General features: G+C 37.2%; 1 protein-coding gene across 1 annotated transcript; it reads left to right on the forward strand.

The window, feature by feature from the left end:
* Positions 1-10: 10 nt before the first annotated feature.
* On the forward strand, positions 11-16,850 carry RAB2B (RAB2B, member RAS oncogene family). The gene is made up of 8 exons (XM_081289844.1): positions 11-191; positions 431-502; positions 3,702-3,769; positions 8,421-8,503; positions 8,807-8,899; positions 13,420-13,531; positions 14,113-14,181; positions 15,204-16,850. The coding sequence occupies exons 1-8, from the start codon at positions 146-148 to the stop codon at positions 15,309-15,311; spliced, it is 651 nt and encodes a 216-aa protein (XP_081145970.1). The 5' UTR covers positions 11-145; the 3' UTR covers positions 15,312-16,850.
* Positions 16,851-17,109: the final 259 nt, after the last annotated feature.

Genomic DNA, 17,109 nt, shown 5'->3' on the forward strand with positions numbered 1-17,109 from the left:
CTGGGGAGAGCAATAGAGACGTGGTCCGGGCTAGAGGGGCCGGGGAGGGGAAAAATAAGGAGATCGGTAGATTGAGTGGCTAGAGAAGTCGGAGGTAAGTGGCTGTAGAAATCGGGCGTACCCGGAATACTGCGGAATCGGGACCATGACTTATGCTTATCTCTTCAAGTACATCATCATCGGGGACACAGGTAACCCACGGGTGGACCGCCTTCAAGGCTGGGGCGGGGATCTGAAGCTCCCAAATCGGGTTGCGGGGGCGGGGCTCACTTAGTGGGCTGGGCGTTTCGAGACCAGCGGGCGGGGGGCGGGGCGGGCAGCCGGGGGCGGGGCTCCGGGCTCCCCTTCCTCAGTCCTGGACGCCCAGAGTGTAGCAGCTGGAAAGTTCTCGGGCCGCGTTCTTGCTGGAATTTATGTCCTCCTCTTTCAGGTGTGGGGAAGTCATGTCTCCTCCTGCAGTTCACAGACAAGCGGTTTCAGCCTGTCCACGACCTCACAATAGGTAGGTGTATCTGCTTGTTCCAGAACAGATAAAATCAGACAAGCCAAACTGCTCAAATAGGTTAGCAGCCTTAAATGTTCGAAGTAAAAAGTTACCCCCACTACTTTAAACTAATCCGAAATTATGTTAAATGAAGAGTAACTAATTAAACGCTGATAAATGTGGAGTTAATAATTGAAAGGTAATTTTAAAGATGAATGTGATTTAAGGACTAGTTGTAGTTTTTATGTTTATAGGAAATCCCATGAAAACATAACTGCCTTATCAGAAACTCAAACGCAATAAATACCAACCTCATGTATTTTTCAAAGAAAACACTAATATATGGACCTTTGTATGTTGGAGATGAAAAAGCAAATTGAAGAACCATCCCAGCCTTAGAATGAAAAGACAGCTAAAAGTGATAGCTTTCCTCTTTTAAAAAATTTTTGATAGAGTTCTGAAAACATACTGGTGGTCATGGAAAATATTACCATCTCCCACACGTTTGTGATGAGGCAACCTGGAGGTGCTCTAATCGGTAAAGCCAACCCAAATAACAATATATGTAAAACTAGCCTTCTGGCCATGCAAATGAAAATTTAAATAAAATCTAAAGATCCCCATTCTTTTTTTTTTCTTAAAGAGAGAGAGAGAGAATTTTAATATTTATTTTTTAGTTTTCGGTGGACACAACATCTTTGTATGTGGTGTTGAGGATCAAACCCGGGCAGCACGCATGCCAGGCAAGCGAGCTACCAGCCCCAAGATCCCCATTGTTAATCTGTTTCTACTTCCAAGTCCTACCAGTATGGAAACCTAAAGCTACCATTGGTCTCCACGAAGTTATTCAGAGCTAAATGATTGTTGAGTTTAAAAAAGGATTTAGAGGATAGCATCAACCAGAAACTATTTTGTTTAATGAATATTTAAGTGAATACTGACACTGTGGTAGGGACTAAAAACACAGTGCTTAACTAGGTAACATTGTACTTTCCTGTCAATTATTTGTAGTCTTCGGGTGAAGGAGGTAGGGCTGGGGGCAGATACTATCAAATTTGTATTGCAAATGGAAGGAGAGGCTTCCATTTCTATCAGGAAATGCTGAAAATCACTACTGAGCAGGAGTTAGCTAGGCAAAGGGGTTGTAATGATGAGGGGGAAATGAATACGGCAAGAGGGAATAACATTTGCAAAGACCAGGATGGCAAAGATCAGGCAGGTCACTTTTGGAAAACAAATAATTTAATACTGCTGGAACTTGGAAGTTTCAAATGGAGAGTAGCCAGGAATACAATTGGAGCTAGGTGTGGTGGCATCCGCCAATTATCCCTGCCTCAGGGAGGCTAAGGCAGAAGAATTGCAAGTTCAAGGTCAGTCTCAGCAATTTAGCAGAGCTCTAAGCAACTTGAATGAGCTCCTGTCTCAAAAGGAGATGTGGCTCAGTGATTAAGTGTCCCCCCGGTTCAAAATCTTGTATCATTAAAAAGAATCAAGTTAGAGAAACAAAATTCAGTACCAAATTTTTAAATACTTGAGGGTAATGGGGAAATAACCCTATTAACAAGTTTTAAAGTAAAGGAATGAAGTGGTCAATGAACTTTATCCCAGAGTCCAGTAGAACCTGTGTTTCTGAGTTCAGTTCTGTGTACCATAACATACAAGGCAGATGGATAGAAAATACATTTGCAAAATGTCTTAGTATACAACTAGAAGAAACTGCATGAAAGAGACAAAAGTTCTACATATTAATTTTTACCCATTGAAATTCCATTCCTGTTGTCCAGAAAGAATTAGTGAGTTTTTTCAATGGTTACTGTGTGATTATTTATTAATTTTGGTGCTGTGGTGAACCCAGGGGAACTTTGTTTTTTATTTTGAGACAGGGTCTCACTATCTTGTTTCAGGCCTCAGCTTCCCAAATGTGCACCACCACACCTGGCCCATGTGATTCTTGATAAAGCAGTTGGAGTAGTAAAAAGCAATTCTTATACCTTTCTGCTACGTGCAGCACCTTGAAGTTGAGGTATTTCAGATATATTGTGCTTATCTGCATAGGATCACTAATAGGTGCATATCAGCCCTTAGAGTAAGCTAGATCAGTCATCATTCTTACTTTAAAGTTAGAATTTCTCATGTGTGAAGTACTATATGAAATAAATAATAGGATAAAGATCTGACTTGTAATTCATTGTTTTTGTTTTTTGGTATTGAGGTTTTAACCCAGGAGTGTTTCATCACTGAGCTACACAGTCCTTTTTAATTTTTTATTTTGAGACAGGGTCTCACTAAGTTGCCCAGGCTGGTTTCAAATTTGTGATCCTCTTGCCTCAGCCTCCTGAGTCACTGTGATTACAGATGTGCACTACCACACCAATATTTAATTTATTGCTTTTAAAATAAGTGACCATCTTTTAAATTTTGGCCTGACATTACCTTAAGAGAAGAATAATGCCAAGTAAACCAGAAACTTACTCAGATTTCCAGTTTCCATGCTGTAGGGGTGCAATTTTCCAGTGAACTCTGGGAATTATTGGTGATGTGAAATGTATCATTCTTGTATCTATTTTTTTAGGTGGGCTCTTTTTTTTTTTTTTTTTAAACAAAAAGTTACAGAAAGAAATGTTTCATGCAGAGACTAGAGAATACTCTGAAAGTTGGGAATTTTTTTTTAATTTTACAAGTATTTAAAGAAATTACAAAATGTTACCTCATCAAATTTAAGTGTTAAAACATTGCTAAGAATTTATTTACCTTTTTGCCGAGCATAGTGGTGCCCACCTGTAATCCCAGCAGCTGAGGAGGCTAAGGCAGGAGAATTGCAAGTTCAAAGCCAGCCTCAGCAACTTAGTGAGACACTGTCTCACAATTAAAAGAACAAAAAGAGGCTGGGGGTGTAGCTCAGTGGTTGCATAGCACTGGGTTCAATCCTGGTACCAAAAAGAATTTATTCACCTTTTTAATTTGAGTTTTTAGCTTTATTCCCCTATCTACTTTTTGGTTACATTCTCAGGTCATATCACCTAGAATATAATTTTTTAATTCTAAAAAAAGGAAACAAATTAATAAAATTAACTGGAGCAAATAGCGGCAGTTTTGGGCTTAGTGGCATTGAATACGAAGCTTAAGTCATAAAATATTGAGGAAAAGCTCTAACCTCTCACTCAACATGTCCTTTATTCCCAAGAATCACATTTTTTTCTCTTGGTCTTTTCTGAAGGTGTGGAGTTTGGGGCCCGCATGGTCAACATTGATGGAAAACAAATCAAACTGCAAATCTGGGATACGGTAAGAGAGGACAAAATAATTTTATCCCCGACTAAGATCCAAATAGAACAATAAAAGTTGATGCAAGGGAAAAGGGTAAAGAGGGTGGGTCTATTGGTGGTGATGAAATAGGGGAAGAGAGAAATCAATGAGATGGGAACGCTTTACTTTTCACCTTTTACAGTTACAAATACTTCCCACCCCCACGCCCAGCACTAGGCATTTAACCAGGGGTCTTTTACCACTAAGCTACATTGCTAACCCTTTATATTCTTTATTTTGAGATAGGGTCTTTCTTTCTATGTTGTCCAGACGGCCTCAGCCTCCTGAGTCACTGGGATTATAGGTGTGTACCACCATTCCCAGATCTGATTAGATTTTCCATCTCACTTTGTTGAGTTGCCCTAACTACAGGAACATGAATCACTTTACATTTTTAATAGTGATTAACTCCTGTCTGACATCCATAACTTCCGACCTTGTTTCATTTAAATGGCCAGTTTTTGTTTTCAATCCTTTTTCCACCATTAAAGCCTAAGAAATCTTGCTCTGTATCTGCTGTCAAGGTTAACTCTATATTTTTTAAACAGTTGCTATGTATTTATTCCCTTTCATTGTTGAGGTCTAGTGACTTTTTGTCACTACCCTAATTAAGCAATGCAACCCTGATTTTGTATTTCCCGAAAAGGGAGATTTGGACCCCACAGAGAGTACAGCATAGATTTCGGAAGAAGTGGCAAAGAATGAAGCCTGTGGGTATCAAGACTGATATAAGTTAGATTCTACCTCTTTAACTTAAACCTCTACCACTTCCAAAAATGGATGTTTTGATGGCAGGAGAAAAATCCAGTAGGTGTGAGTTAGTGGTATGGTCATGGTCATTCATGTATTGGCTGCTGACTTCTTTCTTCCTTAAATGCTCATATGAGATATTATTGAATCACGAGAGCCACTACTGTGTAGACAGGATTCTTAAGAAATACTGGCCATTTAAATGGGCCTAGTTCATTTCTGTTCTCTTTTAAAAATTGTTCCGAGATTAATATTTGCTGAATCATAAAAAGCAGATTTCATAATACTGTAGCTATTTGCTTTGCAAAAACTAAAAGATTCATATTTATGATGTAGTGTCTTATCTACAACTTTCTGGGTAAGCCTGATCATTTCTTCCTTGTCATCCCTGATCTCCTGCCCATCGCTTACCCACCTTGACTTCCTACTTTCTTGATCCATCCATCCCTCATCCCTTTACTTTAAAGCTATCCTGTATGAAAACATTTATGTAGCTGGGTATGCTTGTAATCCCAGCAACTCTGCAGGCTCAGACAAGAGAATCGCAAATATGAGGCCAGCCTCAGTAATCTAGTGAGACCCTATCTCAATAAGAAATAAAAAGGATTGTGTATGTAGCTTAGTGGTAAAAGCAACCCTGGATTCAATCCTTAGTATCAAAAAAAAAAAAAAAAAAAAGTTTAGAGATTATCAAATGGATATTTTGTTTTATTTTTTGGTGCTACAAATTGAACCCAGGACCTTATATCCCAGTGCTCTTTCAACCACTGAGCTTCACCTTCAGATCCATGATGTATATTTTTCAAAATAGAAATTTTCATTTTGAGGCAGGATCTTACTAAGTTGCCAAGGTTGGCCTCAAATTTGAGATCCTCCTGTGTCAGCTCTCAAATTGCTGGGATTATAAGTGTGTGCCACCATGTCCTGCTCATGCTGCATATTTTAAACATACCAGGTTATCCAGAGTTTTTTGTTGTCACTGTTCTGGTATTAATAAAAATTTAGAGACGCTTACTAGTTTTTGTTTTGTTTTGTTTTGACATGTGTGTCTGTGTTTATGCGGATATGTATGTGTCATTCTCAAATACACAGGCTAAGGAAGAGGCATTGTACTATAGCTAATGGAAACGATTGATTAATCTCAAATTAATTTGTATTTGCTTTGGAATGCATTTTGATTCTTAGAAATAGAGTGTATCCAACTTTCTAAAATTTGATACTTCAAACTATATGCTTTAGAAGTATACAGGAACTGGGAATAATGGCACATGTCTGTAATCCCAGCAATTTGGGAGGCCAAGGTTGGAGGATCACAAATTTGATGCCATCCTTGTCAACTTAGTGAGATCTTGACGTAAGGGTTGGGGATGTGGCTCAGTGGGAGAGTGTCCCAGTGTTCAATCCTCAGTACTGTCCCTGCCCCCTGCACACACACACACACACACACACAAAAAAAAAAAAAAACAAAAAACAAGTGTAATAGAATGCTCCCACCTGGAAGAAATAGAAAGTTATGCATTCTCTTTAACAAAACTCCGTCTTAGTTATTTGCTACTTCAGATTTCTTACTGGGGATGGACAAGGATACCTGAAACTGATGTAGACTAGCCTAAGTGGAATCACTTACTCATTCTAGCTTACTGGTTCATGAACTGGACAGAGATGAAGAAGTAAGTAGAGTGATTAGATTTTAAAGGTTTTTTGATGACCCACTGGAAGTATTTTCAGTTGTGAAGTGAAATGCCACCATGTGATTGAACCATCATGAGGGCTTCCCTCACTTTGCCTTTTAGTTCCTAGTAGGACTTGGGGAAGTAGAAGAGGACTTTCGATGATAGCAGAAGAGGAGAAAAAGTAAGAGATTAAAGGGATTATTAGGGAATAAATATAAAACTTTATGTAAGCTCTTGGAGGCAAAAGTATTGTATTACGAAGGAGAACTTTTGAATTTATTTTTTGTTTTTGGATTTAGATGTTCTAGCAATTATAAAAGTCACTAAATATTTATGTGATTCTTTTATGGAGAGATTCTTGTATGTTTACAAAAGTAGCCTTAGGGTTAATGCACTTGGTTTCTTTTCCCTCATTCAAACCCTGATTTAGATTATATGATATAATGGCTAAGAAAAAAAAGAACTTTTGTGCTAGAAAAAGCACTAAGATCTTAAATTTAAATTATAGCTCTAGCATTGCTTTATGATTTTTGGCCTGTTGTTGAATTTTCTTCTTTAAATTTTATTTTTCCCATTTTCAAAGGGGGAATTATAATAGTAATATTTGTTTCAGGACTGTTAAAAAGAATTAAGTGAGATAATATATGTAATTGTAGCTTATGGTTCTTGACACATAGTGTATGCCAAAAGATAGTTTAAAATATTATTATAGTGTTAGTATTGTCACTGTTGATATTATACAATCAGAAGGCAATTTATTTATTTATTTATTTTTGTCTTCATCATAGTTTTCCTGTCTTTCAAACTTCCCAACCTTGTGTAAGGATATGAAGATAAATAATCTCAAAAATGTGAGAACTAGCTAGGAAGGGTGGTGTTTGCCTGTAATCCCAGATGCTCAGGAGGCTGAGGCAGGAGGATCAAAAATTCAAGGCCAGTCTCTGCAACTTAGTGAGACTTTGTCACAAAATGAAAAATAGAAAGAGCTGGGAATGTAGTTCAAAGGTAGAATGCCCATGGTAAAATCCCCAATACTGCACCAAAGAAAAACAAACCAACCCCCCAAAAATAATTATATAAAACCTTTCCTAATAGGATAGATTCAATGCACAGGATATACATAGTATTATTTGAAAGACACTTCTTCACTGGGCACAATGGTGCATACCTATAATCTCTGTGACTCTGGAGGCTGAGGCAGGAAGATCTCAAAAAGTTTTTTGAGGCCGGCCCCAGTAACTTAGTGAGACTCTCAGCAACTTAGCAAGACCCTGTCTGAAAATAAAAAAGACAGGGATGCGGCTCAGGAGTAAAGCTCCCTGGGTTCAATCTCCAGTACAAAAAAAAAAAAGAAAAGAAAAAAAAGACACACATTTTTCCTTCCCCTAAGAAAAAAAGAAAGACTTGTCATGAAAAGAAAGCAAATATTTGCAGCATGTGGGGGAATTAACTAATTGCTTGGTTATAAATAAAACTTAATATTTTGGCCCAATTAGAAATGTGAACAAGCTGGATTTTTTTAAAGGAAAATTTTATCCTAGCTTTTGGGTATCTTTTCTTGTTCCTTATTTCTATTTTCCATGTTGGGATTTTCAGCAAGGGACATTTAGGTAGGTTGTCCTACTATTATCCATGGATCACTAAAGGTCATTTAGCATATGCTCAATTTAATTGTTTTACATCTAATTTTCTACATTGATCCATTGGAAAGAAACTTCCACAGGGTGTTGGCATTCTAAGATAATTTTTCTCTTTATGGGTAGAAACAGAAAGATTAATATGAAGTCATCATATTTGGGACTGAAAATACAACATACCCTGAGTTTCCATTCCCATTTCCAATTGTTCCCTTCTGGGGTATATTGAGAAATATATGCAAAGGACTTTTATGTCATGATGATTCTGGAGTGCTACTGGCATTTAGTGACTAGGGTTAGGGATGTTAAACATCAAGCAATTTGTTGGACAGTTTCATAGGAAGAGTAATCCAACCACCCAAAATAGCAATTGCATTCTTATTGCAGAATATTGACTCTACCTGGATTTTCCCTGGGCAAGCATGTTTTCTTTTCCTAATTCTCTTAATCTAATAGAAATTCATTGTTAGTTAAGTCCTTTGTTTTGGGCTAGTATGTGATTAAGTCAGTTCTCTGGAAATAACCTAGTTTTATTGGGATTTTTTTGTTGTTGCCATGTTGATGGGAAAGGCTGGGCAAGAATCCTTCCGTTCTATCACCCGTTCCTACTACAGGGGAGCAGCTGGAGCACTGCTGGTGTATGACATTACAAGGTGAGCCAGTTTTGGTATGTGGGAGGGAAATTCTTAGGTTCTTCAATGCTTTTCTATCAACATGTTCTGCTAAAGATGACCTCTTTAATATTTTTCTATATACAATATAACTTTCTCCCTTTTCCTATATATTTGAAGTTGCTTTGGGCTTGGAATTCATTCATTTGATTTTTCAGTGCTGGGGATCAAACCCAGGGCCTTCACATGCAGAGAACTCACTCTACTACTGAGCTACATCCCTAACCCTGCTTTGGCCTTTTGAAATGGGCTTCTGACCCACTTTCTGAACTTTTTCTGTTGTAGGCGTGAAACCTTCAATCACCTAACCTCATGGTTAGAGGATGCCCGCCAACACTCTAGTTCCAACATGGTTATCATGCTGATTGGGAATAAAAGGTAAAATTTTATCTTTACGAATATTAACCATCAGGAGTCATCTAGGTACTCTGTGGGCATTAAATTTCTTAGTCTGCAGAATTTCTCAGTTTATGGTTCTTTTATGGTCTCAGTAAAAAATGAATGAATTAATGAGGTAAAATATACAGAACTTAAAAGTTATCACTTTTTTTTCCCTCCAGTACTAGGGATTGAACACAGGGGCATTCTACCACTGAGCTACACATCAACCCTTTTTATTTTGAGATAGGGTCTTGCTAAGTTGCTGAGGCTGGCTTCAAACTTGTGCTCCTCCTGCCTCCACCTCCAGAGTAGCTGGGATTACAGGCATGTTCATTTAACCATTTTAAAGTGTACAGTTCTATGACATTATGTGTATTTATGGTATTCTGCAACCATCACCACCATTCATCTCCAGAACTTTTTTCATCTTCTCAAATTCTGTAACCATTCAGTACTTGGGCTTATCTCCCCACCTGCTTTTCTTCTGTGGCAACACTATTCTGTTTGCTTTCTTTCTTTCTTTTTTCTTTTTATTGGTGGTGTTGGGGATTGAATTCAGGGCCTTGTGCATGTGAGGCAAACACTCTACCAACTGAGCTATATCCCCAGCCCCTGCTTTCTTTCTTTATGAATTTAACTAATGTAGGCTTCTCATGTTAGTGGAATCATGAAATATTTATGCTTTTGTGATTGGCTTATTTTACTTACCATCTCATCTTCAAGGTTTATCCATATTGTAGCACATATCAGAATTTCTTTGCTTTTTAAGGATGTATAGTATTTAATTGTATGCATATGCCAGATTTTGTTCATCCATTTATCTGTGGACACTTGTATTGCTGCCACCTTTTGACTATTGTGAATAATGCTGTCAGCATGGGTACAGAGATCTGTACTAGTCCTTCCTTTCAGTTCTTTTGGATATGCACCCAAAAGTAGACTTGCTGGATCATATGATAATTCTGTTTAATTTTTTGAAGAACCACCATGCTGTTTTTCATAGTGACTGTACCATTTTACATTTTACTGGCAATGCACAGGGCTTCTTCTTCTTCTTCTTCTTTTTTAAAGAGAGAGAGAATTTTTTAATATTTATTTTTTAGTTTTTGGTGGAGGACACAACATCTTTATTTTATTTTTATGTGGTGCTGAGGATCAAACACAGCGCCCCACATATCCCAGGCGAGCGCACTATTGCTTGAGCCACATCCCCAGCCCCAATGCACAGGGCTTCTAATTTCTCTACATCTTTGCCAACACTTATTATTTTCAGTAAAAAAAAATTTGTCACCTAAAGGCCAAAAGAAATATTTAATAGTTTTATTATTAAATAGTTAAATCTAAAACAAACAAAAGTAGATAGTTCTAAATAATATAAATATACTTATGAAAAATATAAGTTAAAATAAAATATTTTTTTAAATATTTATTTTATTTCTTAGTTTTACGTGGACACAGTATCTTTATTTTACATTTATGTGGTTCTGAGGGTCGCACCCAGTGCCTCATGCATGCTAGGTGAGCACTCTACTGCTGAGCCACAACCCCAGCCCCAAAATAACAATTTTTATTTCATTCTTAAATATTTACAGTTTCTTACCAATGACCTGTGTCTCTGTCAGGCACAGCAGAGCATCTCAAACCTTGGAATCAAGATTGGACACTGCCACTTTCATTTCCTGTTGATTTTTTTTTTTTTTTTTTTGGCATGACTTGCATTTTATCACAGCAACTGCCCAAAACTCAGTTTCACAAAGATATTGAGTGGAATCTGATGTGCTCTGATGTTGACACTGAACTACCTTAATTTTGTAATTTATGTGGTGTTCTAACATTGAATGTTGATGTATTTTCCTCAAAAATAAAAAGGCGAGGATTACAAGATTGGGGCCAGCCTCAGCAACTGAGCGAGACCTGTCTCAAAAATAGAGCTTCAGATGTAGCTCAGTGGTAGAGTGTTCCTAAGTTCAATCCCCAATCTCACCAAAAAGAAAAAAAGTAAGCGTGTGTGTGTGTGTGTGTGTGTGTGTGTGTGTGTATACATATATGTATATGTGTGTATACATACGTATATGTATATAATGAATATATATGCACACACATATATATAAAAATATGTAAATAAAGTATTTCATGGTGTCCTTTTTGAGTTTGTAATGGTGTGCATTTGATAACTGCAAACACAAGATAATTATATTCATTTGTTAGTTCTTCTGATTTCTTGAAGACCTGTAATGTTAAGACACTGAGTTTATTTGTATCATTTTAAATATGAAATGATTTGTACAAGTGATTATAAATGCAGTGAAGGGAAAAGAGTGCTATGTAGGAGGACAGTAGTAGGATACCTGTTTTTGATTAAGAGTGATATTTAGCTGGAAATAGAAGGATAGGCAAAACTTTACTGAGCAAAGGTTAAAAATAGGTATCACATAGGGTTAGCCTCTGTATGAAAGTCTTGACTGGGAAGAAGAAACTTGGCAAGTTTGTGGTATTGAAAGAAACCCAGTATTGGATCTAATCAAAGAAAATGGTGCAAGATGAAGTTGGAAAAGTTAGGAAAGAACCAAATCTCACAGCACCTCACAGGCATAAGTAACAAGGTTGGATTTTATTCCAAATACAGTGAAAACATTTGAGATTTGTGGTGGTGGAAATGTTGTTGAAGGTCTCATGCATCATGCATGGCTTTATCGTTGAGCTGTACTTGTTGTCCTGCATTAAAGAGTTAATGGCTGGCTTGGTCATTTTTTTTTTTTTCTTTCCCTTTTTGGTGGTACTTTGGATGGTTCCCAGAGACACTTTACCACTGAGCTACATCCCCAGCTTTTTATTTATTTATTTTGAGAGAAGGTCTTGCTGGGTTGCTTCTACTTCCTCACATTTGTGAGTCTCCTGCTTCAGCCTCCCAAGTTGTTGGAATTACAGGCATGCACCACTGTACCTGGATGCTTCGTCAGTTTTTTTTTAAATATTTATTTCTTTTAGTTGAAAACAATACCTTTGTTTTTATTTATTTATTTTTTTGTGGTGCTGAGGATTGAACCCAGGGCCTCACATGCGCTAGAAGAGCACTCTATTGCTGAACCACAACCCCAGCCCTTCATCAGATTTTTAAGATCACTCTGGAGGGAAACAAAAGTTGCAATAGGATACCAATTTTAGTCATCCAGGTCAGAGAGAACAGTGACTTAGAATAGGGTAGTGACCTGGAGAGAGAAAAGGAGGATGTTAAGGTACATTCTAGAAGAATTTACTTTGGGATAAATTGGATATTTGGAGTTAGGAAGGAAAAGGGGTCATTTCAGCACCTTGGGTTTTGTTCTGGGCCATTTACTGAGATGTAGAAGCCTGGGGTAGTCACAGTTTGGAAGTTTGATTTTGATGTGTTAAGTTGAGGTGCCTCTTACATAATTGTGGAAATGAAGAATACAAGTGGACAAACAATTCTGGAGCTTATAGGAGCATCTGGGTAGAGGTGCAAATTTGGGAGTGTTGGCATTTAAACAGATAATTTCTCCTTGGTATACACAGAACATGTGTAATAAATATAAACTGTAGGTTTGTTGTTCTTTAATGGACTTAGTACTTGATTTTTTTTTTTTCGTGGTTGAAACACTGGAAACCTTCAAATGAAAATTTCCAACTTGAAAAATAATTATCAAACAGTATAACATTTTTTTGTCACCCTTTTATTCTTTGTAGTCTTTCCACACCACTTCATTTCCTTTCTAAGCCCTTTCTCTTTTTGTTTCTTTATCACCTAATTTTAACCATATCACTTTAATTTCCTGGGGCCAAGCCACTTATATATACACTAGAAATGAGACTAGTGAGAGTTAATGCAACTATGTTCTCCTTATTCCTTGCTCTCTCCTGAGGATTGATTCTAGTAAAAACGAAGACACTTAGCACTATAGAATGAGAAATCACGACTTTCCTATTTTTTTTTAGCAATTACGAGTTTCCCTTTTATCATTTCTACTTTGTTCTTCTGGATCTCATTTGAAAAAGAAGCATATGGTATAGTTTTGAGTGATTTATCAGTCTTGCCTTTATAAGCCTTTTCTTTGTAATAGAGTAAGGTATTATGCAGTGACTGTCTTGAATCTGAAGAATGTTTTCTTTTTTTTCTGTTGCTTCCCTCCACCACCCCCCAGTACTGGGGATTGAATCCAGGGGCACTTTACCACTGAGCTCTTCCCTGTCCTTTTTATTTTGTATTTTGAGATAGACTTTCATTAATTTGCCAATACTGGCCTCATATCTGTGATCCTTTCGCCTTATCCTGCCAAGTAGCTGGGGTTGGTTACAGGCAAGTGTCACTGCTCCCAGTTGAAGCATGTTTTCTAAGAGGCTACAGAAATTAGTAATCCTTTACAAGAGAATATAATGTAGGATCTACATACTTTACAGATTAGCTGGCAGTTGAAACCATTATGGGATTCTTTTAGATTTAGAGTTTCCTCTTTCACTTGGATCTTTTTTTAGTTTCCTCTCCAATTAATCTCTTGCAGTGACCTAGAGTCCCGCAGGGATGTGAAGAGAGAGGAAGGAGAGGCCTTTGCTCGGGAGCATGGACTTATATTCATGGAAACTTCAGCCAAAACAGCCTGCAATGTTGAAGAGGTACTATTTTGGAAAAAGTGAAAGCTCTCCAGAGATTGCATTACCATCTTTGTCCTTTTATTCAATAGAAGAGATTTCTATAGGATAAGGGCAAAGAAAGGGCATCTTGAAGTCATAATGACTAAATGTCTCATTTTAAGGGTACTGTTCCATTTTATTTTATCCTGATTCCTAAAGTTGTACTTTTGCTTTGAGTAACATTAATTGGTAAGATGGGTTAGAAACCACTCTCACTATAGTTGGGGTGGGCGTTGTTTATTGGTTCCACTATAGTCTTTCCTAGCCTGGTGTTGACTATATCTTCAGTAATTAATTGAAAAGAGATCATGTTTGTCTAAAGAGGGTACCAAGCTCAGAATCCTGGGAACATCTTTGAGCAGTACCAGAATACATAAAATTCCCTTTTTCCTTTTGAAACTACTCTCATTGGCTCTTAACAGGGATATTTGGGGACTCATATATTTTTACTCCTTTCTGGTGATTCCTACTTCACCTTAGAAATCCAAATAAGAATAATATTTATATTCGCTTTCTCTCATTTCTCTACCTTAAGACTGATAAATGATTTATGTCTCCTTCAGGCCTTCATTAACACAGCCAAAGAAATATATAGGAAGATCCAGCAGGGTTTATTTGACGTCCACAATGAGGTAAGAAAGGGTGGTGGGTGAGGTGTTGATAGTTAATTTTGTTCTGTTTTGAAAAGGAGTGGAAGATCCCTACAATGTAAACATTCCCTGTCTGATACATGAATTGTAACTCTGCCATTTTAAGCTCTTTTCCTAATGTAGGCACATGGAAACCTGTAATCAATTTCTGTTTTTCCTCAAGTCTGAGACCTAGAACGCTTAAAGAAATTGTTAGGGTGGTAATCTAAAAGACTTACACCATATGGGAGTTTTTGTCTCAGTCTCTGTTTTTTAACATTTTTAGGGCTTAAAGAGAGATTTAATATTTAAAATTTTGTTTTTAAATTCTTTTTTGTTGGGTTTAATACTTAATTGCTCAAAAAGGCCTGGTATACTGGGGATTTAACCGAAGGTCACTTTCCTAGTGATGTACAGCCCCAGACCTTTTATTTCTGTTTTGTTGTTTGTTTGTTCTATTTTTTCTCCCTAGACTTATTATTATTATTATTATTATTATTATTATTATTATTATTATTATTTTAAAGTTTGAGACAGGGTTTAAGTTGGTGAGGGTCTTAATTAAGTTACTAAGGCAGACCTTGAAGTTCTCCTGTTTCAGCCTCCCAATTCTGTCAGATTATAGACATGTGCTATGGTGCCCAGCTTGGGAGGGTCATTTCTGTAAAGCAAATTCTGAGACAAAACAAAAAAAGAATCATATACTACTTCTATACTTGTGCCTCCTCTACTCTTACCTAGCTAATTATATCTTAATTCTACATATAACTGTGTAACAGTGCACCTTAAAAATGGAACAGAAACCACTTTTAGGCAGCTAAGATTTTTATACCCCAGCTAGTCATCTTATCCTTATCCATCAGAGATTATTGTACCCCAACAATTTGGCTATGGCACATTGTTACCTGCCAAGGTCATACCTGGTTTTAGATATAATTAATGGTTTCTCCCTTTCTCCCTGCTCCTTTTTTCCCATTTACTTTAGCACCAAGGTGGGAACTTGTGCCTTTTTTTTTCTTTTACAGGCAAATGGCATCAAGATTGGGCCCCAACAGTCAATTTCAACATCACTGGGACCCAGCGCCTCTCAGCAGAACTGTCGTGATCTAGGGTCAGACGCTGGCTGCTGCTGAACATCTGACCTGAACTCTTTTTTTTTTTTTTTCTGTCTTTCTTTCCTGGAACAGCTTCAGATCAATAGGCTTAAAGAAAGAAGTCTTACTTGGTTTGGCTGAGAGCAGCCTCTTTTCAAGGTGTGATATTTTGCTTTTCCACTTAAAGAACAGGGAAGAATTTGAGCCCTTACTGACCTGTCCTCCTTCAGGGACGTGAGCCTTCCCTATAGATTGGGGCTTTTTTCAACTTCTTTTTTAATTTCTAAAATGTTAGGATCAAAGTTGATTGTCAGGGTAGTTCAAAAATAAACAATTTAATAAGCATATATAATATGCTCCCCATCAAGAATTAGTAGCAAGGGACAAGTATATCTGCTTGAACACTTGAGATGACCAGGATCTAGCTGGCCTTAGGATAGTAGATCTGCTGCATAGGAAATTTCATTGAGTGTTTTAACTTCTTTGTTTTTGGGGGACTACTTGCCACAACTTGTCCACTTTGGACAAGTTCTTGCAGAAAGCAGTTCCTTCTACTTGTTTAAGGAAGCTGAGTGCTTCTCTACTATCCCATTGCTGGTTTCTGTATCTTACTTACCAAACTTGAGAGAAGTGGAGTTGGTCCTGGACCTGTGGCCACTTATCCTTACCTAAAGAAAACATTCATTTTGTATTCACTTTGTTTAGGGACCAGATGTAACATTGCAGTGTACTTCACTCAATTGATCTCTATTGTTTCATCATACTCACTTCTTAACTAGTATCAAGCTTATTTGCTTATTGTACATGGTATATTTATTCCTACTTCTGTACCTTTGCATATGTCCTACTCTCTACTAACACTGTACTTAAAGTCCAACAGTTTTTCCTTTAGGAAGCCTTCAGCGATCTCCTAGGAACTTCTAAGCAATTATTGACATAGTACCCCTTAGCTTTCCTATATTGGCTATTCATATGTATATTTATTTATATGTATGTTACTTTGTAAATATATTTTATAGTAGTTTTATGTGTAGAATTTGTCTTCTCATATAGGTTGTAAGCTCTGTAGAGCAGGATCCATATCACCCCTTTATTTTTATAAACCACTTCCCTCACCGTTTCTTCACAGGTGCCTAGTGCTACTCATGATGTGATTATAGAATTTGACTGACACACTTAAAAACTTATGACTTATTTTAGACTTTAGAGGAAACAAAAGGCCTTAGAGTCATCTCTGTAATTCCTGCTCTCTTCCATCTGTTTACCCTGGGTTATATATTCTTCTTTTCCTCTCCTGCCTTCCTTTGGCTCATAGCCTCTATTCTGTGCAGCATACATTAAGGCTGCTCATTACCAAGCAATCAGATAACTGGTTGCTTCTCCAGCCCTTCTCCTTTTCAGATCATATAATACTATCCTAGCCATATTTGCCTTTGCTTCACTTCACTTCACTCATACCTTCTGGGTCAGTTGCTTATTTTCCTTGATATCTCACTTTTTTCCACAGCACCGAGGTCTCATGAATTTTTATAATTTTTGTTGTTAATGAATTGTTTCATTATTAAATATATGCATGTATTCAAGCTGCTCATATTCCATGTGTCATTTCTGATTATATATCTAGCATAAGTAGATAACTCTTCCTCCTAGAGTATGGTATCAAATATATGGAAGAAGCCGCCTCCTTCAGATTTGTTTTATACCCCCTTTTGCTCCCAGTAGTAGTAATCAATGTTGTACCAGGAAGTTGGAAAAAAAATTCTGGGTATTGCTTTTTCTTTCCCCAGTACTAAGGATTGACTCCAGTGAGTCTCCACTGAGCTGTCTACTGAGCTAT

Source organism: Spermophilus citellus, assembly GCF_964194105.1.
Source record: "Spermophilus citellus genome assembly, chromosome: 4".
Lineage (NCBI taxonomy): Eukaryota > Metazoa > Chordata > Mammalia > Rodentia > Sciuridae > Spermophilus > Spermophilus citellus.

Excerpts from the sequence above, each read along its gene's own strand:
- RAB2B (XM_081289844.1), top strand. The coding sequence starts at position 146 with ATGACTTATGCTTATCTCTTCAAGTACATCATCATCGGGGACACAG. Across the intron at positions 3,770-8,420 it reads AACTGCAAATCTGGGATACG|GCTGGGCAAGAATCCTTCCG; the intron begins GTAAGAGAGGAC and ends TTGATGGGAAAG. Across the intron at positions 8,504-8,806 it reads CTGGTGTATGACATTACAAG|GCGTGAAACCTTCAATCACC; the intron begins GTGAGCCAGTTT and ends TTTCTGTTGTAG.